Genomic DNA, 27286 nt, shown 5'->3' on the forward strand with positions numbered 1-27286 from the left:
ACCACCCCCCCCCAGGACACAGCAAGAGTTTAAGTACTATTCTGCCTTGTATATGAATTGTAATAGAGCTTAGGAAGGAGCTAGCTTCCAAATATTTATTTTACCTGGAAGAACATAGTGGCTTTACAGTTACAATGACACATCCATTTTGAGCAAATGTTGAATTATAAACTCTTTTGGCTATTCACAGTGAATCGTGCGTGGGTACCTCTCCTTTGTTCCTAACTGGGATCATTTCCCAAAGAATAAACAAAATATATTTCACAAACTTAATGCTTTGTGAAACTGTTTTGGGTATTCGTTCATTATTATGTACTTTTAAGAGCTAGTTTTGGCAAGAGTATTTGTAAACGGGAAAGAACTTAACCAGTAGAAAGCATTGGTCATAATTAAAGCTCCTAGACAGCAGATTAGAAGTCTTTCATATCCCCTTTACTGTTCTGGAAACAGCATTGTGATCTTATGCAGCATTTCCTATTTCCTGTCCAAGCAGCTGTTTGTATTGCCTTCCTCAACATGCATGTACCTGGTTTGTTTGAAAAAATCTTCAGCAGCTGTAGGGTATGTTCGCTTTCACAGCAGGACCCAGCATGCTACACTGTGCTTCTGTGCTGGAGTGGCACAATGAATGTAACAAGTGAGCCCTGTGGTTATACACAATTCCCCCTAACAAAAGGTTAAAATGTCATTAAACAATTTTTCCTCCTAAAATATTTCTTCTGTTCACTACATGTCCATAGTTTATTGTCTTTTATATAGTACAACCTCATAAATACAGCATGCTTGGGACCGAGCACTTGCCAGAAATTTGAAAATGCCGGATTTTTGAAACCGGCACGGCGGCCAGTTGTGGAGCAGGGGTTGCACGAGGAGCAGAGGCACGGGATGGTGAATAGCAGCAGCAGCCGCTGCATGCAAGATTCCCCCTCCACGTCTGGGAGGGCAGGGGGTGGGGACCAGCGGCTGGTCCCAGAGCGGCAGGGGGAAGTGCCAGATTTTTTATAATTCCAGATTTTTGGGATCTGGATTTATGAGGTTATACTGGATATCACAGAGTATATTTTCTGCAGGGAGTAAAAGGATTTATCTTATTCACAAGGTGAAATTTCTACATTAAGATTTACCTTGTCCAGATTCTCAACTGTTGTTGTTTTTTTTTTTTCCTGGGAATTTGCTTTGTACTGGCAGGATGCATTTAGATATTTGGCAAAATATGTAATGAACCTTGTGTCACACAGCCTTTCTGTATATTCATATTAGAAAGGCATGTGTTATTCAGACCTTCCTGAATAACATGTGAGGCCACATCTGGAGTACTGTGACCAGTTTTGGACCCCCATTACAGAAAAGATGTGGACAAATTGAAGAGAGTCCAGCAGAGGGCAATGAAATGGTTAGGAGGCTGAGGCACATAACTAATGAGGAGAGGCTGAGGAAATTGTGCTTATTTATTCTGAAGAAGAGAAGACTGAGGAGGGATTTAATAGCAATCTTCAACTACCATAAAGGTGGTTACAAAGAAGATGGAGCTAGGCTGTTCTCAGTGATGGCCGATGAAAGAACAAGGAGCAATGACCTCAAGTTTTAGCAAGGGAAATTTAGGTTAGATATAAGGAAAAACTTTCTCACTAGGAGGGTAGTAAAGTACTGGAAGAGATTGTGGAATCTCCAGCCTTGGAGGTTTTTAAGATGCAGGTAGACAAAGCCTTGACTGGGATGATCTAGTTGGGGATGGTCCTGCAGAGGGTTGGACTAGCTGACCACCTGAGGTCCCTTTCATCCCTCATTTTTTATGATTCTAAGAGCTGCAGTGGGTAGAATAGACTGTTTAGTACATTGACTATTGTGTTCTGGATGGCCAGATGTTAAGGTTTCTGCTTTAGCTGCTTGCCCCCCCTGCAGAGAGTTGATTAAATACTGCCTTCCTTGAAGGAAAGCATTTAATCTAGTAATAAAGCCAGATGTTGCTCTATGGAGACAGCTGATGTTGACCAAGTAAAAGATTTACTAGTCACTTGAGCTAAGATATTTAAAGGTGACTAAAGGATTTGTGTTTGGAGTATGGGTGCACATGCACATGTGTGCATGTATGTGCATATCCTTCTTTTGATGCCACAGTTTGCAAGGGGATAGCACATTTTACTTTTATCTATATAAGACCAGCTTTTGAACAGTGCTTCTGAGAGAAATAATTTATCTTTCCTGCTATATTATTTTTATATGATCTAAAATATTTTAGCACCAAATAAGTTTCTTTTAACACAAGTTTTCTCAGACCATATAGTTTAAGATGTTGTTTTTCCCTGTGAATCTGAGGGGATCAAAAAACTAAGCTACCATGCTTATCTTTCATGACTAAGGGATAAAAGTGTTATAAGAGATAAGAGAAGACAGACAACAGCCTTTTTTTAGTCAACAAGGTAATAATGAGGAAGAGGTACACAATGAATTGGGTTACAATATTCCAGGACAGGAATCCTCCTGACAGGTATGGAAAGGTGTCCATTGATACCACAGTTCTACATCAATAAAAAAGCATATTTAATCATGTAAAACCCTTGCAGTTTTTCTCAGCAGAATCAAATTGCTGCATGTCAGTGGTCCTACCACTTCATTTCCTATCTCTTTCTCAATTCCTTATTAGAGTATCTGGAGAAACAGACAAAACCAGTTTAAAAATGCATGGTCATCTCAGTATAAACATGTATAAAAGGATAATACATTTTGACTCAGAGAAACTGCTGAATAAGCAGCAAAATCAAGACTAATCAATATTGTATCATTTATTAGATATCTATGCTGCCTTTCCCAAGACATGTTCAGGATTGCTTATTATAAGAAATAAATAACTTAGACATATAGATAAAATTTTAAAGAAGATATATATCATATAACAAACGCTCCCCAACAATACCCTAACTTAACCTTGCTTGCTAAACATCTGCCCAGATAAAATATCTTACAGTACTTCTAGAAGATGTTCAGGCTTGTATAATAACTATGTTTAATGCATTTTTAGTTTTGCAAAATGTAAATAATATTGCATGTACGCTGACTTGCATCTCAGGTTTCCTTCTGATTTTTAAGACTGAAGCAAGGGGAACATTTTTAATTCCTTTATTGGACTAAAGGAACACTAACACTTATTGTTAATTAAGATTAAAAATAAGTGAAACCAAATAGGAATGGGAGATGGAAAAAAAAAATATTGTGCAGACAGATTATGGGAAAGTCATATAAGTACGAAGTGTATCAAAGGTCCCAAAATGCCATCTCTCTATTAGAATAGCATAGTTGTTATACAGCTCTGTCAGGAAATAGTGTGTCTAAAGACTGCAAATGTGAATGGATATTGAAAACCTACTGAGTGGACACTACTTTGAAAATGTCTTCTTTTGTAAGGTTAAGTAAGTAAATGAAGGTGTTTCAGCATAAGAAATCAAACTGACATGCATCTTATGTCCTTTATGAAGAGTCTACTTACAAAGTTATGTGTTTGTTTTATGACCTATAGGACAGCTTTCCAGCTCGGTTTGGAGGAATTCATTTCGTCAATCAACCATGGTATATCCACGCCCTCTACACAGTTATACGACCCTTTCTAAAGGAGAAAACACGAAAAAGGGTACTCTTCTCTTTGTTTTTATATTGATAGACCATTATGGTCACCAGATGTACAAAGGATATAGAAAACAAAAATAAATTATATAGTTGGAATTTATTTAATGTCTTTAAATATGTCTATTTTGAAAGATTTTTTTTGTGTCAAGGATCTCCACTTGGCTTGGAAATATATATGGCTTTATCCTTTGAGGATCTGATCTAAAGTAGCTAAGTGTTTAATTTTAAGCACAGGGTGTGTCCAGGTGGGCACGCATGTGCAGGGACATGCATTTGCCATGGCAAAAATAGTAGTGGCACAAATTTGTGCTGCTGATTTTTGCTGCTGCGCATGCCCCTGCCTGTGGGGTTTGGTAAGGGACAAAACGCCCCACTTTGGGGAAATGGCCATTTCCCTGTTTCTTCTGGCTCCTGGCATGCTGGAGAAGCTGGGGGACAACTAAAGGAGGGGCTCCAGCACCCAAAGCATCTCTCTCGAGGACCCAGCCTTTGTGCTGGAATATTTAATAGAGCTTTTTCATCCAGAAATACAGACATAATATTTTTAAATTAGCTCTTTTTATTTTAAAAGAATACCTATAGTGTCATTTTTATTTCATTTTTATTTCACTGCATTTGTCATTATTGACTAAAGTTATGATGCAAATGTACAAAATATTTAATTTGGGTACATATTTATATTCACTGTAAATGCATACAGAAAGGAGTGTGTGTGTACACCATTAATTTCTGAGATGTAGTCTAACTTGCATCAATAACATTGCTACAGTGGCAATGGTGAAGGTGTCCTTTGATGCATCCAGACCTACGCGTGCAAGGCTTGCTCTGGACTCATGCCGAAGGCATGATCACGCTTCTTTGATCCAGCTGTACCTGGGAACTGGACATTTGGGCTGGGGAGTCCAGGGCTGGACATGATGTTAGCTACACCAGTCCCAGGAGCTGCTGGCTACAGAAACTGGACAACATAATTATGGTAGCCAGATGAATCCTTTAGGCTTCAACAGATTTTTGACTTTGACATCATTGTAACTGAAGTAGAGTTTGGTGGAGGTAAACATATAATGGTAATATTTCTTTAAATTGAAATTTGTCTTCCAATAAGACTCATTCAGCATCATACATAAAACTTCTGTAGCATGTTTTAGTCTAGCAATCTAATATATCAGATTCTCTAGGGAACTCTATTTTTCTCTACCCAAACGCAGTACAGAATGCCTCAGTCTTTTTTAAGTGTTTAATAGATTTTTTACTAGACAAATTATGCCTGAGAAGCTTCTGGTACTCATGAAATTATAACTATGGATCACCAAGCTTTTTATATAATACATGCTATAAATATGCAAATGAAGAACGCATTTTACCAGATTCATTTTTTTTCTACTGATTTCAGCTTCAGTCAGAAGCATTTTAGTGTCAGAGGCATTTGAAATGTGTTTAAGTCAAGTGCTGTATGCACATAAAGAAGGACTGTGGTGCAGTTCATGAATATTACAAAATGCTACTATGTTTTTTAAGAGTGAGTAATCAAATATGGTTCCTAAGTTTAGGTTTTAAATCCATAACTTTATGGATGTTGAATTCTTCTAGTTCACTTGAAGGTTTTGTTTGTGTGTAACACCTCTAAAATAAGCACCTATAAAAATAATTTTAGGCATTCAAATTTGAAATTTCAGCCAAAATATATAATTTAAAATCAACTTTGGAACGCAGTAAGAAGCCAGTCTCGAAATACAGGGTAGTATCTTCCTAAAACTACAACATCCCTCTGGGTTTTTGTTAGAATTTTGCTAGGCTTGTCATTGATATTTTTGTTTATAAAGTTACAATGAATACCCATAGCAGATGCACAGGTTATAAAGTTCAGTTGAAAAACTATGTTCAGATGAACATAAGTATAAAACCATACCTTAAAATGGAATAGCTTCGGAGAGGCAATATAAAACAAATTACTTCTGCCATAAACATTTGCACTATTTTTTCATGCAAGGATAAGTTCTTTATTTTTAAGATTGGAAAACATGTGCTGGTTTTGTATCTTTATATTAAACTGCTTCATCTTTGCAGCTGCTTGCTGGGTGAACTGAAACAAATGGAAAAATGAATGTATATGTTCTTTTGTCTCTGACTTTTTTTACTTGCTGCTTTTTAATATAACTTTTAAAATTGCTCATCTAGCCATTTCCCCTTTTCCTATTTTCAGTTAGAGAGGGCTGCTTGAATCCATATAGCCTTAGTTTTTGGTGCTATAAAACTGTTTCTTTATGGGCTACACAAAGCACATATTCTAAAAATAAATCACAGACTGCCAAAACAATGATATTCACAGCAATATCTAGTCAACCAATCATTCTCACCTATCATTCTGTTTGCATAGATAAGACATGTTTGATTTAAGGGTGCTGATTGTCTTGTACATTGCCATATATATGTAATATAATTATCCAGCAAAATGCTAGGTCAAAAACTTTTCAGTGGAGTCTGCATAAATCATTGTTTAATAGCTAATTGGAGGAAGTCGGCTCCCCTTATTTATTTAATAATGGAATGACAAAGCTATTAATAAATACAAATAATATTAAAAGAAATGTAACAAATGTCTCTGTTTACACAGCATATAACTGTCTTCCATCTTAGGGCCTTGATTCTGTGCATGCTTTAAGTATGACTATTCACACACGTAAAAGTAAATTTCTTCATATTTGTAGGAACAGAGACATAAATGGGAAGCCAGTTTTCAAACAAAGACCTTGTCTGTCTTTTTGGTGGTAAATTACTTAGCAGAGCAGGGCTGTGATATAAATATTTATTACCAGTTATATAATAATGATACACTTTTGAGCTGTGGGAATAGCTGTGATTTTTTTTTCATATATATGCAGATATTTCTTCATGGAAATAACCTCAACAGTCTACATCAACTGATTCATCCTGAGATCCTACCTTCTGAGTTTGGAGGAATGTTGCCACCATATGACATGGGGACATGGGCCAGAACACTGCTAGACCATGAATATGATGATGACAGTGAATTCAGTGCAGATTCCTACAACACTTCCTCGAAAGACACAGAAAAGGACCTCTCTCCCAAATCCATGAAGAGGTATGTGAAATAGGATTCTGTGGCATGCTAGCACAGTTGGGATGTCAATATGTCTTGTATTTCTCATTATGATTGTTCTGAAGCCTTTCATAATTCCCCCAAACAATTTGTAATCTAAGAAGCTAGTTTTTAGAAGGCCACTATACAGATGCTGATAGTCATAATTCATGTGGAATAATTAATTATAAATAATTACTTCTGACGTGCTATCTAGTTAGGTGCTTTATGGGCAACAAGCTAAGGTTCCCTCTCCCCACTCCCTCCACCTCTCCAAGTTGTTTTACACTGTATGTCAGAAAGCGTATAGAGAAAATAATGGAGAGAAAGAGACAGGATTCATGTGAATTGAGTTTGATAACCAGCTCAACATTCTAGGATTTATCCAAGAAGATAGATGCTAAATTTTAGTTATATTTTACAGTTACAGGGTAGGCAAGAGAACAGAAAAGGCTAGTTATTGGTGGAAGGCAGGCTGGAAGAAGGCAGTTTTTTAAAAACCAAAGGAGAGCAAGGTGTCTTGATACCCTGAAAAAGTGGCTGTTTCAACTTTTGCTATAGTATAAGAAAAGGGTACAAGGTTGCAAGTGGAATGGATCTTTTGCAGCCAGAAGGTTTTTGTAATGCAAGGCATCGGTAAGTAGGCATATCATGTAAGCAGGGGAGAAATTTAGGCTAGAAAGCATTATAGAGGTCTCTAAAAAGAGGCTCATCTACTCTCAGTGACAGTAGTATAATTTGGGAGTAATTTTAACGTGAAGATCCAATCCAAGGGGACTGAGTTTTATGCAGAAAGAGGCAGGGAGCCTGGGAAGAGATTCTAACAAAGAGATCTATATTCAGAATTGCAGAAAAGGACAATGATTTTGAGCACAGAATATGGATGGAGAGCGGAGGGACAAGAGCTCATAGTTGCAAAGAAGTCAACAAGGGGCAGATGTTAGAAGTTTTGTATTGAGAAAGATGGTAAGAACTGACAAATGAGAAGTTATTAAACAGTCTGAATGGAGAGAAAGATGAAGAAGGAGAAGTTAGAAGTTCTCTAGAAAGTGAGCGACAGGAACAGTGATGGGAACCATCAAGAGAAATTATAAGAAAAAGACGGGAAGGTAAAGGGTTTGGGTGGGGGAACATGATGGATTTTGATTTTTAGTGTTCAGTATAGTGTTTAATTTGCACATCTTTTATGAGGAATTATGGGACACAGAAACATTGCTATCTTGGACAGAGGGAAAGCAGGAATAGAGATGCAGATTTACACATCTCATCACTGAAAAGATGGTAACTAAAGCTATGAGAGCAAATGATCTCACCCAAAGAAGGTGAATGTAACAGGAAAAAACTGAGCGGGCTGATGGCAGGCCCCCCTTGAGGCAAACCTCGAGTCTGGATTGGAGAACTGTGTCAGTGAATTGACTGAGCTCTTCTGTTTTTCAAAATGGAGAATAGTTATCTATTTTCTCTGCATTTTACTCATGACTTGGAAAACCCTTGAGGCAGAATTACACTTCAGTTTAGCTTTCAAATTGATCTTCACATGCACTGCACAGTTTTTTTTCCACTTGAGTAAATATTGTAGATGTGTACCAGCACAGGAGAGGACGTTCCAAGTATGTTATTTCTCTGTGTGCATATAATTTATTCTGAAACAATGTTCAACTGAAATACCTTCACCCTTATATGCTTAGATTATCATATTTATTCCTATAGCACAACTGCAGTGTATGCTGGAATCCCCCTTCCCAACTGTTCTATATAAAAGGAACCAACTGGAGCTTCTGCAATTGTAGTGCACAGGAGAGAGAGGTAGTTAGGACACTGAATAGGAAAACCAAGTTTTAGAGCAGAATTCTGTCCCTTTTGTGTGCATACCTCAGTGTTTTTGGTGTTTACATTTGCACTATAAGCATGTAAGTGTGCGTGTGTGTACAGAGTATGTATATGAATATGTACAGATGTACATGAGCATATATCCTGGAAAAGCTTAACTAACACCTATAGCCATTTGGCTAGGGACAGAAGGTACACTTAAACTGGTATAAGTGAAGGGAACCAGTTAAGATCTGTAACACAACAGGGCTAGGGACAGACATTCAGAAAGTCTGAACCTGAATTGATTAAATTTTTGCAGGTTAGTTTAACCTGGCTAGGCTGAACTGGTTTGTAACTGTACAGACATCCCAGAAATGCAGGCACATGCCTGCAGTGGCTCAGGTTAGAAGCTGGGGGGGTGCTAGAGCAGCCCTCCCATTCCTTCCACAACACTGAGCTGAGGGGGAACATTGCCAGACCCTGGCAGGACACTCTGATTAGCCCAGTAGGGAATTGACAACAGTGTTTATAACCCCTAACTTAGTGTTTATCGCCCTATTAAGAAAACAACAGAGGGACATTACCAGCTACCTGTTGATTCTGCCTGTTGATTCAGCAGGGACCATAGCCAGCATGTGGTCTGCTAGCTAATACACAAACAAGTCCTCAGCAAGGCTGAGGGAAGGGGGGAATTCCTGCTTAGCAGTGAGAAGGAGGGGGTGGAGCAGCCTGCAGTCTGTGCTGGAGCTGCAGCCAGAGAGCAGAGGGGAGGGGTCAGCCCTGCTTTGGAGAAGAGAGCCTTGCCCAACCCAGAGAGCATGCCAGGATGCTGGGGGTGTTTGGCTTATCTTAAACAAGCAGGGGGTCTGGGATAGACATTGCATAAAACGGTTTGACCCAAATCAGTTAAGTCTGATAAACCATGTTTATCTCAAACCGGTTTCAGCCATTTTCAAACTGGTTTATGTGCACTGAACATTTGTTCTGTTACAGGTTTTAACCAGTTTCTGATCACTTAAACCAGTTTGTGTGTAATGTCTGTCCCTACAGAAGTTCACTGCACGTAGACTGCTTTCAAAATGGCTAAAACCAGTTTAAGATAAACCTGGATGGATGTAGTATCAGACTTGACTGATTTAGGTTAAATCAGTTTATTGAACTTCTGTCCCAGATCCCCTCCAGATTTAAGTTAACTCACCAGCATCCCAGGATATTTTTCACCTCCTCCACAAACTCCACTTTGCAGGGTAGATGGACTAGGTTTGGCTCAAGCTGTCTGCTCCAGTAAAGCAGGGAGTCATGCTCTAGCTCCCCCCGACTTCTGGCCTGAGCCACTGTGGGCATGTGGCTGCATTTCCAGAATCAAAACGAATGTCTTTTGTTCACTGGCTTATCAACTCAATCTGTGCAGTTTAGACTAACCTGTGAAGACTGAAACAATTCAGCCTCTGACTTTTTGACTGTCTGTACTTAGCCTTAATGGGCATTGGATATAACGCATGGAGAACAGTACAGTGCAGAAGTTTTTTGCTTCACTGGGAGAAAAGGTCCAGTCTAGGACCCCGAGTCCCTTTCTATCCAGAGAAGCAGCCATCTCACTGAGGCACACACCCCATAATTTGCTCTTTTCTTTCTGGTCACACGTATTTCCCTCTCTTAGCTGCCCAGGGGTACAGCTTCCAAAGGAGCAAGGGCAAGAAGAGGACTGGAAAATGCCTAAGCCATGGGGTGGCAGTTTGAGAATTGTGTTGAGAAGTCATAGAGAGGCAGGGCAAGGGGGAACTAAGCCAGATCTTTGGCTTCCTGGGCAAATGTCCCAACCACATAGATATTGAGAGTAAAACATAGGTTAGTGTTAGTTTTGGGTTTCTGGCTGACTACATTTTTGTGCTGTATGGATTCAGAATGCATCTGTGTATATGGCTGTGTGTATGCCTATCCAGTACATAGGCTGCTGTGCATACTCAGTCAAGGTGTGCACTTATATATTCTCACTGCAGGTTAATAGAACCTCAGCCTGCACGCAAGTGCCAAAAATAATGCTTACACAGCTGAAACTGACATTTAGGTGGACAAAGGGAAACAAATATACAAACAATATTAAAATAACATTGAGGCTGGGATAGCAAATAGTTAAGGTAAGCAAAATTCAAGTGAAGGCTGATTTTCTTTTTTTTTTACTACCTTGTTTGCACAGATATTGTACCACATTCACAATGGTGTGCAACTGCACGCCTGATTTTTTACATCTGTAATACACAGCAGTAAGAGAAAGAATGAATAATGGAGCAACAACCTTAACTGACTCTCCTGGACTTTGTACATATTTTAAAGCTAGCAAATCCCCCAATAATTTTCTTGCTTAAATTCCCTCTGCCATTTCAGAGCACATTTGCTTGCACAAGATAATACCCTTCCTTAAACCAAAATCCTGCTAAGAATGTCATTACTCAGTCAGCCTGCTTGCTTCCTTACAGCCATAACATGTACTTTGAGATGGTTCAGACCTCAGTAAAATTCTCTGAGATTGATTGAACCTCATTTGAAAGGCAGAATGAACTTATGGTTCAGGCACAGTGCCAGGCCTCACAGGATCTGGTTTCTACTCCCAACTAAACTTTGTGAGTCTGGTTCTCATTTGCACTAACTTTGCAAATTAACTTTGAGTTCTGTTTCTGATCTCTGATGGGGGAAGGGAAGATAATAATACTAGTCCTTCTCACAGACCTGTAGAGAGGTTTTATTAAAAATATTTTTAGAGTGCATTGAGACTTGTAGATGGAAAAAACTATAAAATTGTATTGTTATGTTAATGTGTCCTGGAGGTACTATACTCTGGAGCGAAATGGTGGAGACCAAATCATTTTTTGTTCCAAAATGGATTGAAAAATAAAATGTTGACATTTCCTGCAGAATGGGAATGCTCAAATTGTATTTTGAACAAGTGATCCATTTTGAAAATGCTTGCCTTTGGCCTTTTGAAACTATTCTGTAGCTCACAAGGCACTGCAAAACAGTTGGTTGACTATTTGCCTAATTATACTTAAATGCATATAAAAATACTTCCTTTTAGCTCTTGTTCTTTCTTTGTGTACAAGTGCGTGCACACACACTCCCATATGCATATAAACAGGGATCCAGGTTTTCTGTTTCCCATGGAAAAATAGAAAAAAAGGATTTCTTCTTTTACCCAAGAAAAACGTGGATTTTTAATTTTAATGGCGAAACATGTAGATTTTGCAGTTTTGCAAAGAGCTCTCTGCAGGTGGGCCAAGTTCCAGCCTGCAAAAAGCTGGGGGGAGTGGGAGGAGGGCAGTCAAGCAAGGGGTGCCATGTGCATGTATATGCACCTTGCCACCGGGCAGCCTGGAGAACAGTTCCCAAAGGTAAGTGTGAGGGGTGCGGGAGGGAATTGAGGCCCCCACAGGGAGGGAGGGGAGGAGGGAGTTGGGCAGGGCAAGGCCTTGTCTGGGGCTGCTGCCCAGCTGGGTGACGCATGCGGCTTGGGGGCCGGGGTCGCAATGCGTGGGTGCAGAGCCCCGATAGGGACCAGGATGGAGCTGTGGATTGCTCATCTGGGGTGGTGGTGCTGGCTCTCCCAAGATCTGTGCACAGGGTGGGGGCAGGCTGGGGAAGCTTATTGCAGCCACTGCGGGCCCCGTGCTACCCTGGCAATATGCCCCCTGCCCTTTCCAGAGCAGCAGGAGCAGCAGCATAGGATTGTGCCCCTTGCTTCTCTGGGGCAGGCAGGGGGTGCATTGGCAGGGCACCACAGGGCTCACAGCAGCTGCAATGAGCTTCCCCACCCAGCCCAACTCTGCTGTGCCCTTCCGGGTCCCATCCACTGGTCTGCAGAGGGCCCAGGGGAGGGCAGCAGAGCAGGGAGCCTGAGCCCACAGCAGCCAGCCCATCCATGTTCCACACAAATATCTGGGGGGCATGTGCCCCCCCACCCCCCATTGCTCCAGGAGAGTAGTGGGGAGCCAGCCTCCCCCACCCGAACCCACAGCAGGCAGCCTGCACCTGCACCCCTCCATTGGCTCTGCTCCGGCTGTGCCACCTATGGGGGAGGGGGAGCCAGGCTCCCCACTCTTAGACCACAGCAGCCACCACTGCCCACAGGAGGCAGCTGGGGCTCCGGTGGTGCTGCGGGGATCAGGGGGCTGTGGACCTGGGTCTCTGGCCCCAGAGCCCTGGCAGCTGGGGACCTGCTCCAGCAGGGTTGGGAGGGCAGGGGGTGGGGGGGAGTAAGGGGCACCAGCGGGCCTGGGGGGCTGTGGGTTGGGAGTGAGGAGCCTGGACCTGCATTCTGTGAGCTAGGGGGGCAGAGGGAGCTCTGATTTTCCATGCTAAAAAAGCAAAAATCAAATACCATAATTTACAGGTATTTAGAATTGATTTTATTATAGTGATTGAGGCACTGGTAAGCTTCCAAATTACTTTAAAATTGTAAATATATCAATAAAACATGGTGTTCAATTGATAGCTATATATATAACAGCATTTCATTTTAATTGCAGATTTTGGAGTTTTTATCAGAGAATTTGTGATTTTTCTCAGAGAAAACCAGGATCCCTGCATATATGACTATCTGGTGGCTACAGAAATATTTTCTTCTCTCAACCTAGAACAAGGAATTTCATCTTTAGAACTACACAGGCAATATTCAGTGCCATGCCATGATAGGTTTAAGGGCAGGCAATAGAACTCAGATTCTTATTCCATTGAAATAGACAGAATCTTAGCTTTCTACTAGAAGGAATTAGTATTATTTATTTGCATGGTAATAATGACCAAAGGCTGGCCTGAGATCAGGACCATATTGTGCTAAGTGCTCTAGAAAGATAGACACAATTCCTGTCCAGAAGAGTTCACCTTCTTTTCTTCATGTTTTATTAGAAGGATGGGCCAAATTATCTTCTGCTGTAAATTGACCCAGTTCCATTGATTTCAATGGATCTGTTCCAATTTACACCAGTAAAGAATTTGGCCCAATATATTTTCTTATGTGCTTGAGTTCTGCAAATGGTGTGATGTGTAAGTGTGCTCTTGTCCCTTTAACTGGTTTTTAAAATGGTTTTGGAATTAACATGTAAAAATGAGGATCATACCTTCTCTGGACTCGATGTTGTACAAATTAAAAGCTAAGCTGGGTGGTGTGGAGGCAGAACGATATGCAAGCCTTCCAGGAAAAACCCCAGCAACTGCAGCAAGTAGCATTGACAAATTTGTGTCACTTTCCCACTCAAATAAGACTATGCCAGGGATTTATAATACCAACTTTGCACTTCTATTGTCTTTTATCGAAAATCTCTGAGTGTTTTACAGTCAGCTATGAATGTAGGTATAAAATCCTGCCCTAGTCAACTCAGTTAAACTGATAAGGGTGGTTAAAGTCTGTCCACTGGTCCAGAACTCCTGCTGGCCATGGGAGGAGTCCATGATGCTGGGTTTAGAGAGTGCACTCCAGGGTGCACTTAAGTGCTGCTCAGAAGAGGAGTAACTTGTGCCTCTAGCTAATATGGGCTGCTAATTTTGCCATTCCAGTAGTAAGCTGGGTTGTTGGAGAGACCCCTTTTTGGTAGATGGAATGGGTGTCAGTGCATGGGTTGGTATAGAAGATGGCTTACAGTCTGTTGTGTGCTAGGGAGAAATCGTGTCTTGGTGCTCATATGAACAAAACAGGATGCTTCTGCTTTTTCACCCCGTGTTTCCATTCTGCTTCAGCATGCCAGCACAGTGGCCATTCATTTGGTTTGGGAGGGTATTTTCTGATCATTTGCTGTGATAAGATATTTGTGCTACCTGGATTATTATTTTTGAACTCTGAGGAAAAAAAACCCCAAAACCAAAGTGCTGATACTTACCCTCATTTGTCTTGATTGAGAAAAAATGGAAAAAACAACACCATGTTATCCTTTTGTAGGTCTCAGTCAGTCGTGGATCCTGGGGTTCTAAAACGTATGGATAAAAATGAGGAAGAAAACATGCAGCCTTTGCTTTCACTTGACTAACAGCTCCTGAGCATCAATTGTGAACTGAGGTGGAAGGTACTGCCTTTCAGCAACAAGTAGAATTTTGGGATGGAACGTACCAGCTAGAAATCTATTTATTCACGTTAATGTAGCATAATGTTATCAGGCAGCAGGTTTTGCTGGTCTGCCTGAAACATGGGTGCCCTGGAACGAAAAGGAAAACAAAAATCAATAATTTATTCTGTAAGTGCCAACTTGTTTGTAAATACAATGTAATCTTCTGCTTTGAATTTGTAAATCATCGTAAGCAAGCAGAATGGAAAAGTGACTATTAAAATGTCTCAGTGAATGCACTATAAAAAGGTGAAAATTGCATACACAGAAAGAGTAAGCAGAAACATCAAGCCTACTAAGTTTTGTCCTTTTTCAAGGAAGCCATATTGCAGCTGCCCTACGACTGCTTTTTTTCCCCCTCAATGACGGTTGTATAGTGTTCAAAGGTAAAGCGGGAACATAAGAACTTGGAAGGATTGGTGTAAGCAGTAGTTTCCTAACAGTAGGAATTGATTTCACAAATAACTTTGTGGCTTGGACCGTGACTTGGCATAAGTAATGGAGCATTGAGAAAAGAGGTGACAGACAAGCGGGAAACCACATTTTTCTACTGTTTGGCTGGAAGATTTTGGAGGTTGCTTTACCTTTACTTTTTCAAGCAAGGTTTGGGTTTGAAAGCTGCTTGACTCATTATCCTAAGCTGGGGTTTACAGTGCGTGCCATAGCAAAATCACTTCTATTGCATATGGGGTGTACTTCAAGAATTTTTCCTAACTCTCTGCTCCCTTGAAATGAGAACATATTTATCCAAAAACAGTGTAATAACCAGTATTTTGAATATAAAGAGAAGCATCAGCAGGTTAAGGGTTAATTTCTCAATCCTGTGCACTGGGCGACTGAATACATATATATATTTTTACCAATCTCTTACAAACATATGAAGTGACATTATTAGATGAGTATATTTAATCAAGGGTTTATAAAAACAAAAGCATACCTATTCAATGTACTTAGATATATTATAGATTGTATATTGAGGCAATGTCATCATTAATGTAGTAAAACTTTCTGTATAGCGTCCCACTTCAGACGAGGATTAATATGAATAAGTTGTGGTCAGACATCGCCACCTATGTGTTTAAGCCACCTTTGTTTTGGTTGTGGTGTAACTGTATATATAGAACACGTGCCATAATGGAGAAATATGTTTTACCTCAAAAAAATAACAGGTCTCGATACAGACTGGACAAAATCATCTGGAATTTGGGGGCTATATTTTCACCTATGATGTATACTTGTGTATGTTCAGTTCATCGTGCGTAAAGGCAGGAATTTGCCTGTGAAATTGCCAGACATCTTCTATCAGTATTTGACACTGCTATCAAACCAGAATAGGAAGACATGGGATATTCAAGACAATAGTAATGAAGAGTAGAGATCTAGTAGGAACATACCAGAGTCAGTCAGGAAACAAGTAAGTGTACTCTAAGAGCTGCCTGGAACCTGGGATAAATCATGTAAAACCCATAGAAATCCAATAATTGGGAGTCTATGGGGGCATCTACATGAGACACTTACTGTAGAGTTGCCTAATTAGCTTCAAATGTAAAGCATCTCCATCTATATGTGTAGAACTATTAGGCCAGAGTAAATTAATTAACTCCGCCCTAGGTTAGTACTGCCCAATACAAGTACTATCCTATGGTGCAGTTATTTACTCTGCCACAACGCATGGGTAAACTGCGACTGGGGTTGGCCAGGCCATGAGGGTGCTACAGTGTGGGGCTGCCTGCTGGCTAGCCCCACACTGTAGCACCCTTGTGCCCCAGCCAATCCCTCTGCAGCATGTTGAGCCTCCTGGGGATCCCTGCCAGCCAGAGCTGTGCTGCATGCTGCAGTCCTGGGCACACGTGTAAATAAACTTCAGCATGAATTGCACCAGAGCTTATTCAGCTGTGCTAATTTCATGTGTAGATGCACCTTGTGAGAATCAAAGAAGTTGTTTCACTGCAGCAATTACTTTTCTAATGTTAAACTCAAAGACACCATTCACAGCTTAGCAGCCATCTCCAGTGATGACTCTAATGTTGAGAAGTAATATCAAATTTTGGAAGAGAAATCCTGTGGGAGACTCTCATAGACTTTAGCTGTACATAATATTACAGCAATTTTAGTAGTGTCAACAGTCAGAAGGCCCTGTTGCCTCTTCTAGGAAACCACATTTAGCCACCTGACCAGCACACAGAAAGCCAGAAATACAGCTTTAATACTTACTTATTGATTAATTGGTCAGGCTGCTGAATGCTGTATGCCAGCACTTAGTGCCTCCATATGTGGTCATATTCTTGGAATGGTTTTGAACAAATCATTGTATTTCTGCACTCTTAAATATTCTCTTACCATGAAAATATAGTTATGAAATGAATAATATGCAGGGGTCTCTGTCTGAAAAGTGTTGCTCAAAGACAGCTCCAACAGAAGTAGATGAGAAATGGGGATACATCCACCTTTGAAATTTGGGCCACAGCTTTTATATGAGCTTCTTTCCAGTGAAAGAAACCATTGAAATAGCAATTGTTATCCTTTAAGAGACTTTGAAGCAGAGTTATGAATGGTCTTCTATTATTTTATGAAGCTCTTTGATGATCAGTGTAACATTATGATATACATATATATGGATGCAAATTGTATAATTATATAATGTACTTTTATATATATACAAGTTGCATCCTTAGAGTTCATATCTATGCCCAGATCTGGAGGTATGCCATACATACCTAGCACTCATATGGTCAGCAGTATGGCTTTTTTTTTAATCTATTCAGATTTTGAGATCCTTACTCTTACAGATAAATCTCTTTAAAAAGTTTCAAGATTTTATTCAGAGTTAATATACTCCATATTTTAAGCGTAAGTAAACATATTGAGGATTGAATATTGATGGATGCTTTTTGGGAGAGACAGGGCCTGGTCATGGTGTAACTCAGCATATCAGCATTGATTTCAGTTCATACCAGCCAAATATCAAGCCCATCATGTCTTGGGAGATCCAGAAATGAGACTGGTTGACCCAAATCTCAATGAAGCTTCATGATAGAAAATTACATATGTATTTTTTTAAACTTCTGTGCACCAACTGGCTAATTTGTTTTGTTCTGGAATTCCTTACAGTATCAGTGTAATTGCAACTTTATATAGTATGTTTTGATTGAGACTTTACACTAATGAGCATTAATATAATCTATTTCAGATAGTGAAAGTAGACTATATTAGAATGTGTTTATAACCAAGACCTTATCCTTTATGAAGAAGCAAGCTACCAGCATTTTTTCCGGGAGAGTCTCATTACTGAGGAACTGGGATTTGGTACATTTTGGTTGAAGCTGATGCCTACCTGGAGCTGTTTCACGCAGCAGGAGCAAACATTTCTCTGATTGAAAAAGAACCTGAAGATAGAGAAGAGAAATAAACGACTTTATTTAATTTTGTCTGTATTTTTTTGCAAACCATTCTGTTACCTAGTTAGGATGTATGAAAAAGTATCTGTCAGCTTCTTTTTTTTAATCAAAGTCATGCTTTAGCAAGCAGAAATCAGTCAGATCTTGTTTATAGATAGGCTTATTATGTAAGACCTGAATTTTGGACTCATAATGGTTCTTTATCTTCATTATTATAGAATACAGAGGTTTAGGTTTTGGTATATATCTGGGGTATTAAAGGCAGAGTGCATCTTTAAACATGGGTAGGAAAATCCTGTGTTCCTAGCTATTTGTTTTTAGGACCCTTTAGGTTTTAGGTCCCATATTACACTGAAATCTGGTTAATTGGTCACTGGGTAACTTGTTATTATTGTCTTATTAAATAGCACACAATTCCCTGCCAGAGTTTCATTGATTTATGCAGAAAATACTTTGGCTAAATCATCATCTGTGAACGCATAATTAGTCATTTCCAAATGTACATCACAATGTACATCAAATCACAATGAAAATCTGCTCCTGATAATTAAGCAGCTTAAAAGGTACTGACCTATGCCTTCCATAGCATATGTCAAGCCTAGTGATGCTTACAAAGCATTGGATACTCTTCAACATTTCTTGGTTTGACAACCTGTAGACAATCAACAGTTCCATTTTACCAAACTGTCTTCTACTTTGGTAATGAGTGCATGTAAGCGTGCAAAGCAAAAACCTTCATGTGATTATTTTACTTCCTCATAATCATGTAATAATTATATAAATGACATTCTGAATTGCAGTAAGAAACAGTACATTAAGCATTTATCTATATAATAATGCAGTTCTTGTATAGTAAGCCATAGTGTATATAATTTGCACTTGGAATGTTTGTAATATAGTTTCCCTTCATTACAAATGTCTAAACCATTCTTAAATGGGTCTTAATGTGGCATGAAAAATACATCTAAAAATTTGAAAATGGCTACTATTAAGGATTAGTCATTCATGAATAGTTAGTCATTGTTACCAATCCCCTAGGAGTGATGAATTAACCAGATTTTGCTGGGGGAGGGGAGGGTTATCAAAACTATCTTTTGATCTGAGGTATTGGACAAAAGTAATAAATGCAGCCAAACAGACAATTAAGTAGAAAGCAAAAATGTTTTTTAAAGAGTTATACTTTTAGGTCTTGGGAAAGTCTTAAAATGTCCCTTGAAGTTATATTTCTCTGAATAAAACAGATACTTTTTTTGAAGTACTGAGAATCATAAAATCTTTATGCTCTGATGGCCTGATCCAGAATCCAGTGGAGACCCAGAGTGGATAAAAATCAGTGATTAAAAAAAATGGATTTTAAAAATTTAAATCAGATTTTTAAATTTAATCATATTTTTAATATTTTGTTAAGATGCTTTTAAAAATAAACTTATATAAAGATAGTTTTAAGTTAAGGTACATTAAAGCTCAAATTATATCATCATGGAATAGGGATTATAACTTCTAATTATATACTATTTGAGACAATATATTCATGTAACCTTTTTAAAAGTTTTATAAATAGGTCACAACAGGCCATGGACTAGTGTTGTTATTGGGTTCCCAAAGGCTCCTTTATAGATTAGCAAAGATTAAAGAAAACTACTCTACCCAATGGGACTCAGTGCTCAGTCTAGAAGATCACATTAAGCATCTCTGTGATGCTTAGTTTCAGTTCTCAAATTGTGGATTTGTGTCTCCAGAGATCGTAGGCAGACAAGATTCTTTGGGTAGATGTGATATCTTTTATTAGACCAACTAAATAGTTGGAAAAATTGTTCTTTGCCAGCTTTCAGGCACAAATGCCCTTCAAGCCTAGGGAGAGTTTGTTGTCTCCAGAAATAACATCCTTGTTAACAGCAGTATATGGAAATGAGAGATAACAGACCTGATTACCTACCCATCAGCCCTATTGTCTCTCTGCAAGTTTGTGTACACACAATCAAGCACTTACCTTCCTCTAAAAGTGCAAAGTTTCAAGAAGCTAAATGAATAAAACGGGTCAGTGTGCCCAAAACACCCACAGCTTCAACTTGTAAGATGTTAGTGTGCCAGGCATAAATGATGGGGGAGCCATGAGGGGCTCAGTCCTTGCTGTTGCCGTGTAGCCCCGGCCCCTTCCCCACCATCCACCCAGAGGCACATGTGCCAAGCAAAATGCCTTTGAGTGCCATACTCTGGCACCCGTGCCACGGGTTGCCTACCCCTGGAATAAAATATATCAAACAGCTGCCTTTTTGCCCTAGGCAGAGGAAGGCTGCAGCTAACAGGATTTAGCACCCCCCAACTTTTTGCGGCAGCTGGTGACAGCAGCAGCACCATGTAGCCACTGTGCCGCAGCTTGGTGTGCAACTGCTCCTCCTGGCACCGCTTGGCATGCAGCTTCTCCTCCACTGCCACATACAGCACCAGCACACACCGGCCCCGCAACCGCCCTTTGGGAGGGAGGGGCAGGGGTCAGGTGGGGCTTAGCCCCCTCAAATAATATTTCCCTCCACCACTTATGCTTTTTGTAGAATACAATAATTAAATCAAGGCTTCCTGACCAATAATTTAAATCATGATTTAAAACATGATTTAAATCAACAAATCCACCCTCTGGAGACCATAATCTGTTGGCCTCATTGGGCATTGGATTGGGTCCCAGTGACCTTCAATGGAAACCAAAATTTATGTGAACTCACAAGAGAGGATGACATAGTTTTAACCTCAGTTTTATCCCAGAGGGAGAAACTTCCTTGTGCAGCCTATAAATTGTTTTAGACTCCAATGAACATATTGTGCCTGTTCACAAAAGAAACTATTTCAAAAGTAAGTAAACTAAACATGCTGAGGGGCATATTAACTTTAATAGTATGCCTCTAAAAGAATTAACTCCTCATTGTGCATGAAGAGATGCCCCTCTATATTATTTACTTATAATCTCAAAAAACCTGTACAGTCCTTTTTATTTCTGTGTCTTCTTTCTATATTCTGTGTTCTATATTAGGAATTTAAAAGTTTCCAAATCTGAGAACAAACAAGCAAAATACTGGGGACACAAAAATCAAAGTGATCTATCTGCTACGTTATCTTCTGCTCTTTTGGTACCAACATTTTTACAAGATATTGGGAAAGGCCATGTTTGAGGAAGTAGGAGAGAAAAAAAACCTTAAATCAATCTTTTAAGCTTAGGTATGTTGGAAAGAAACTGAAGAGAAGGCATTCATATATAGTAAAGTCATAGAATCATAGAAAGCTAGGGTTGGAAGGGACCTCAGGGGGTAAACTAGTCCAAGTCCTACTTGCTGAAAGCAGGACCATCCCCTGTCATCCCAGCCAAGACTTTATCTACCCAGGTATTAAAAGCCTCTAAGGATAGAGATGCCACAACCTCTCTATATAGCCTGTTCCAGAGCTTTACTACCCTCCTATTGAGAACGTTTTTCCTAATATCTAACCTAAACTTTCTTTGCGGTAACTTGAGGACATTTTTTTTTGTTCTGTCATCTGCCACGCTGAGCCTAGCTCCATCCTCTTTGTGACCATTTTTCAGGTAGTTGAAGAATGCTATTAAATCCTGACTCAGGCTTTTCTTCTCCAAACTAAATAAGGCCAGATCCCTCAGCCTGTTCTCAGAAATCATGTGCCCCAGCCCTCTGAACATTTTTGTTGCCTTCCACTGGGCTCTCTCCAATTTGTCCACATCCTTTCTGTAGTGAGGTGCTCAAAATTGGACACAGAGCTCCAGATGTGGCCTCAGCAGTGCCAAACAGAGGGGAATAATCATTTCCCTAGATCAACTAGCAACGCTTCTACTAATACAGCCTAGTATGCTGTTAGCCTTCTTTACAACAGGGACACACCGTTTGCTCATATTCAGCTTACTGTAACCTCCAGGTCCTTTTCTGCAGAGCTGCTGTTTAGCCAGTCAGTACCCAGCCTGTACTGGTGAATGGGATTATTCTGTCCGAAGTGCAGGACTTTGCATTTCTCCTTACTAAACTTAATGAGATTTCTTGTGTTCCAATCCTACAATTTGTCTAGGTCTCTCTGAATCCTAGTCCTACCCTCAGGCATATCTACTACTCCACCCAACTTGGTGTCATCCGCAAACTTTCTGTATATGAGGGTATATTTCATCCCATCTTCCAGATCGTTGAAAAAGTTATTCAACAAACCAGCCCCAGGACCAACCCCTGGGGCTCTCCGCTTGATACTGGCTGCCAACAAGACATTGAGTCATTGATTGCTATCCTTTGAGCCTGATGATCCAGAGAGTTTTCTATCGACCTTACAGTCCGTTAATCCAACCTGTACTTCTTCAGTTTGCTTGTGAGAATGGTGTAGGAGACCGTATCTAAATCCTTGCTAAAATCAAAGTGTATCACGTCCACTGCTTTTCCCACAACCACAGAGCCAGTCATCTTACCATAGGAGGCAATCAGGTTGGTCAGGCATGACTTACCCTTGCTGAATCCATACTGACTCATAATTTCCTATATAGTAGGGATGATGTTTTGATCCATCTAGATCCTTGCATCAGTGCCTGAGAATATTTTATAGCTGCCCATATTTTTGTTGTTTGAACAAACTCTAGTGGTTGACTCATAAAGATGTCTAAGATTTTTGTAGAACTGTCTAAACATTCTAGCTTGACACTTTTCCAAATCAGAGATGACCTGCATATCAAAATTCCTTGAGCTAGGCATACACATGCACACATGCTGCTGTAGAAATGGAAAAAAAAACCCATATCCAAAAATAATTTTACTGATTTACCCCTGACCTTTGCTTTGACAAGCCCTTGCCTGGGATCAATAGCTAACATATTAGCTTTGAGCTACCTTCAAGACAGGATTTCAAGATCTTAATTGCCCAAGGAAATGTTCATATCAGTTGCTAGCATCCTGATCAATTTTCTTCATGGGGGTTTACAATCACCTGGGAGTTAATAATCACAAAATTTTACTGGTCCTTGTTGCTGCTGGATTTTTATCACATTGCTCATTATAGAAATATGTTATTTTTGAAAGTATATTTTATAATAAGAGGTGTTGAGGCACATTTGACTCTCAGGTCACAGTCTTTCATTACATTTGGCCTTTCATGATCCAGTGCTATTTATTTCTTGGGAATAAACTGGTTTAATTTGTATAAGGATGATTTTTTGGAGGATAAGAATGAAACAGAAGTTGCTATTATAGTGAGGTTCTGAATCATTTTATACTGTTGGGAATGTTTACTGTTTTGCATGGAGTTGTCACTTAAACTGATGCTCAGTCTAAAATGGGATGGAACAATTATGTACAAGAAAGAGAAATACATGCAGTGAGGGAGCTCAGAGGGAAAGATGTGACTTGTAATTATACTCTGCAGTTAGCAGTTAAACTGTGTTAAAATAAAACCAAGGTATTTTACCTATCAAAGTCCTTTTGTTAGCAATGCTTGATCCAGTGACTAGTAAGACCTATAATTGCTCTATTGTGTTAGTGCCAAAATGGATTAAAGGAACATGAATTAGAAAGTTTCAGAATCATTCAGTCACAATAAGACTTCTCTAGAAACTTATAACAGAGCTTATATTTACTGTTAGCAGAGGATTTACTTTAAAACAAGACAGACCAGAGAACAGATGACTGCATTTCATTGCATTCACATTTGATATGGAAATGCTGCTACATTTCCAAAAAGAAATTGTTATATCATCAGCAATTCTCTGTACTGCCCAAAGGCTAGGATATGAAATCAGGTCCCTTGGTTAATAAAAAAGAGATGAGAATAGATCATGCATAAGTTAAATTAAAATAAAAAGTAGCAGCAGACCCACAATTTCTGCAAGATGGATTTAAAAATGCTGTATAGAAACATTCAGGGGTTTGAGGAATTAACACCTCCAATAAATAGCTTGTAGCAGAACTGGATGTTTTGCAGAGTTAGGTTTCTAATCCTTTTGTGAGTTCCTCATGGATTTGTGAAGTACCAGCCAGCAGTGTGGGACTGCTGAGGTGTCCCAGCTTTTTGCTGAGGCTTTATGTCAAAGGGTACCACTTTGTGCTCTAGTTGAGTGAAAAAGCAGTGCCCTTTGGAGTCAGAGCGCAGCAATCTGCTGTATGACTTGTCCTTCACTTGGCAACCTGCTGTGAATTAAGTGGGTTGTGACCATCCTGATGTTAAAACTTTAGGTTCTACTCTTAACTTTTCTTCTGCCTCTTGCCCTCAGTCCTGAACAGTGGAGTTAGCATGTTGCACCCTTTCTGCTTGGTGCAGGACTGATGGAATGCCCCAAACCTGGAGAAAATGATTTTGTTCCATACAAAATATGTATCATTCTGCGGTGGTAATGGGCTTCTCACCTGCCAAGGGTATTCCTATTCCTTTTTTCCAGGGGTAAATTTGCATTTTATCAAGTGAGCACCAGGGTGCAGAAACACCATGGTGGAGGAGGTGTGTGGAGAAAGGCACAGGGAAACACTGGCTCTGTTGCGGGGCTCAGGCATGGGGAAGCAGGTGGCAGGGAGGGCTAGGGCTGCTCCTTGCCATTGCTTTCCCCACGGTGCAGGAGGGGTGGTGGTGGCAGATTTAAGAGGCAACTCAAACAATTAGATTCCATACATGGGAAATTATAACAAATATATACAGTTTCCATGTATGGAATCTAATTAGTGGGGGGTTATCTTAAATCCAAAGTCATCTTGGATTTGAGTAATTACATCCTTGCTTGTTTGGCAGCTGCATTTCAGAGCTTATTCAGGGAAGGGAAGCAAGGACTCACATGCCATCACAGACAAAAGCCAGTTCTAGGGAAAGAAGAACCAATCATATTAGTGTGGTGAAGAGGCCTTTCTTTCCCTGCAGGGGAAGGATATTTCTTCCTGCAAGCCCTGCTGCACCCCTGTGGCAAGTCTACTGCAAACTACCTTTCCCTCTGTGAAACACAATGCTCTATTTTATATATTTTTATTTGATCCTTATCTATCTATTGAATAAATGTATCCTTCTCTTCTCTCTCTGTTGGGATGTTATCAAAACATTTATGTAGTCTTTGGAGCAGAGCGAACAACTGGTCCTGAGATTCAGATGTAAAGCTGAAGAACTTGTTACCAGCTTGCCTAGTTTGCCTTGAAATCAGTACCTGGAACTACTCCTTTTGGAAGACAGAAAATATGTATGATGTGAAAATGGTCCCTGAACATGTAGAAAAGTGTCTTGTAGTAATTTCTGCATCATTTAAGTAACACCCGACAATCTGTCTCCTGTGTCTTTAGGCAGCTCTGTAGGTGACATTAATAGTAGCCATTAGTCACTCAGATTCCAGATGATTTAAAGGAACACTTAACTGTCTGAAAATGTATTATCTATGGTTGTCACAGGGAAAGCCCAAGATTACTATAACTTAAATTGGTAACAAGGGAAAGTACGTTCTTTATGGAGTGTGGGTGTGTGATCTCTACCTTTTCGTATAATCATTTTCACTTTTGTTTGCATATATGATTTTCCCTGAGGTTAATGTGGATCTTTCAACACAACCACTAGGAAAGAAAAATAATTTAAATAGTAGGAAAATGGAATTGCAAATATTACAATTGGCAAGGAGCTAATCATAATACCGAAAACTATTTTAAAGTATTTTTTCAACTGACTAGATTTCAAATTAATGGTGTCTGTTCTAATTCAGTTGGCTTTCCTGCTCTGTCATTCTGGGGATTTAATTATAAAGGAGATCCTGAAACCTCTTGTGAAGTCTGTGTCTTTTCTTTTTTCTGCCCCATGAATTCCCACACCTTATCTTCTCAACTGTATTTCCTTCAGTGGGTAACTGCAGAAAGACTGTATAGACCACTGATTATCTGCAGATGATAGCTTGTGAATCCCTATTTTAAATGTTTTCCTTAGGTAAACCTATGGTAACAGGGTCAATTGGTAAGTTAGAACAACAGCTGACCTCATCTGGAGAGGAATGCAAGAAAAAGATTCTGACTAAGTTTCACTAAGGCTCTAGTGTTCTGTACTACTTGAGTGGCAGTAACCATTAAATACATTTTTGTCATGCAGCAATCTCCTGTGGAGCCTTACAAAAAATACTACACCACCATATAAATATTAAATTACTAGAGAAATTTATAAATAGTGCTTGTATCCTCAGGATAACTTTTGTTTGTTTCATAATCTAGAATTACCGGGACTCAGGGGGCCTGAGATTTGTAAACCAGGACAAGACTATTGATCATGTTCTCTCTATATCATTTTAAGTAGCTATTCTCTTCTCACAAAATGTTGTCCAATTTGAATGTCATTCCTGGACCTTAGTAAAATTCAATCTGTTGTTACATTCCTCAAATTTGAAGATTTAACAACTTTGTGAAACATATCACTGTTTATATTGTATATTTAAATGTCATCAGTTCTCTGTAATCAATGGGCTATTTTGGAAAGAGTACCACTACTTCAAAGTATTGCCAGTTACTGAGGAAGAATGATCTTCTGTCAAATAAAATATGACCAAATGCAAATTAAAATACATATTTTTTTTTGTACATTAGAGTGTTTGTTAGCTTGTTTGTGCCAAAGCATGTGTGTGTGTGTGCGTGCGTGCGCATGTGCATGTGTACGTGTGTGTGCGTGTTGGGGAAGAGGGATAGTTTGTTTGAATGAACCATATGATATTGTGATAAGGAGAAGATTGAGCAGAATATCAACATTTATATTTACTTTGGTGACACCTGATGACACTTTAATAACATGAGAATAAGTGTCAGAGAGTTGGAACATTTCACATTTGTAATACTGTTATGTACTGGCACTTATTGGAAATGTGTCAAATGTGAAGATCATGAATGGCTGCACAGATAAAGAGAATAAGGAAATATATCACAGGAAAAGGTCACTTTTCCCAAGAGGCCTATTTCTTGCATCTTAGCCTGCTCCTCTATACTTTATCACTGCAATGTATCCCATATTTCTCTCATATTTATTGGCTTTTCCCCTAGATCACAGAGCTGGGGAACTAGATACTGATCTCTGTTACATGTGGAGTAAAGAAATCAGTTTCTCCAAAGCCATGGCTGAGTTCTTAAGAAAACGCAGCCCTAACAGAACATAACAGTATATGGGAAGTCAAAGCAGTTCCTTCAGAATAATTATGGGTGCTGACAAATGTGCAACTCCCCACTATAACTCATGGTGCTTCACAGAAAGCACTATGACTGACTGACTGACTGTGCCTGCCATCCCAACAGATGTTTGCTGTT

At 39.5% G+C, this 27286-nt stretch overlaps 1 protein-coding gene across 2 annotated transcripts in view; it reads left to right on the forward strand.

The window, feature by feature from the left end:
- CLVS2 (clavesin 2) overlaps positions 1-26572 on the forward strand; it is a 90987-nt gene extending 64415 nt beyond the window's left edge. The window contains exons 3-6 of one of the 2 annotated variants that reach the window (XR_002087750.2): positions 3515-3625; positions 6504-6724; positions 14460-16036; positions 17813-26572. Coding sequence is in view for 1 of the 2 variants with exons in the window: in XM_059733439.1 (XP_059589422.1) it covers positions 3515-3625; positions 6504-6724; positions 14460-14547 (420 nt within the window). In the remaining variant the exon portion in view is untranslated. Of the gene's footprint in view, positions 1-3514; positions 3626-6503; positions 6725-14459 lie in introns of both variants that reach the window. The other variant, XM_059733439.1, reaches the window with a different exon arrangement.
- Positions 26573-27286: the final 714 nt, after the last annotated feature.

Source organism: Alligator mississippiensis, chromosome 1, assembly GCF_030867095.1.
Source record: "Alligator mississippiensis isolate rAllMis1 chromosome 1, rAllMis1, whole genome shotgun sequence".
NCBI classification, from domain to species: domain Eukaryota; kingdom Metazoa; phylum Chordata; order Crocodylia; family Alligatoridae; genus Alligator; species Alligator mississippiensis.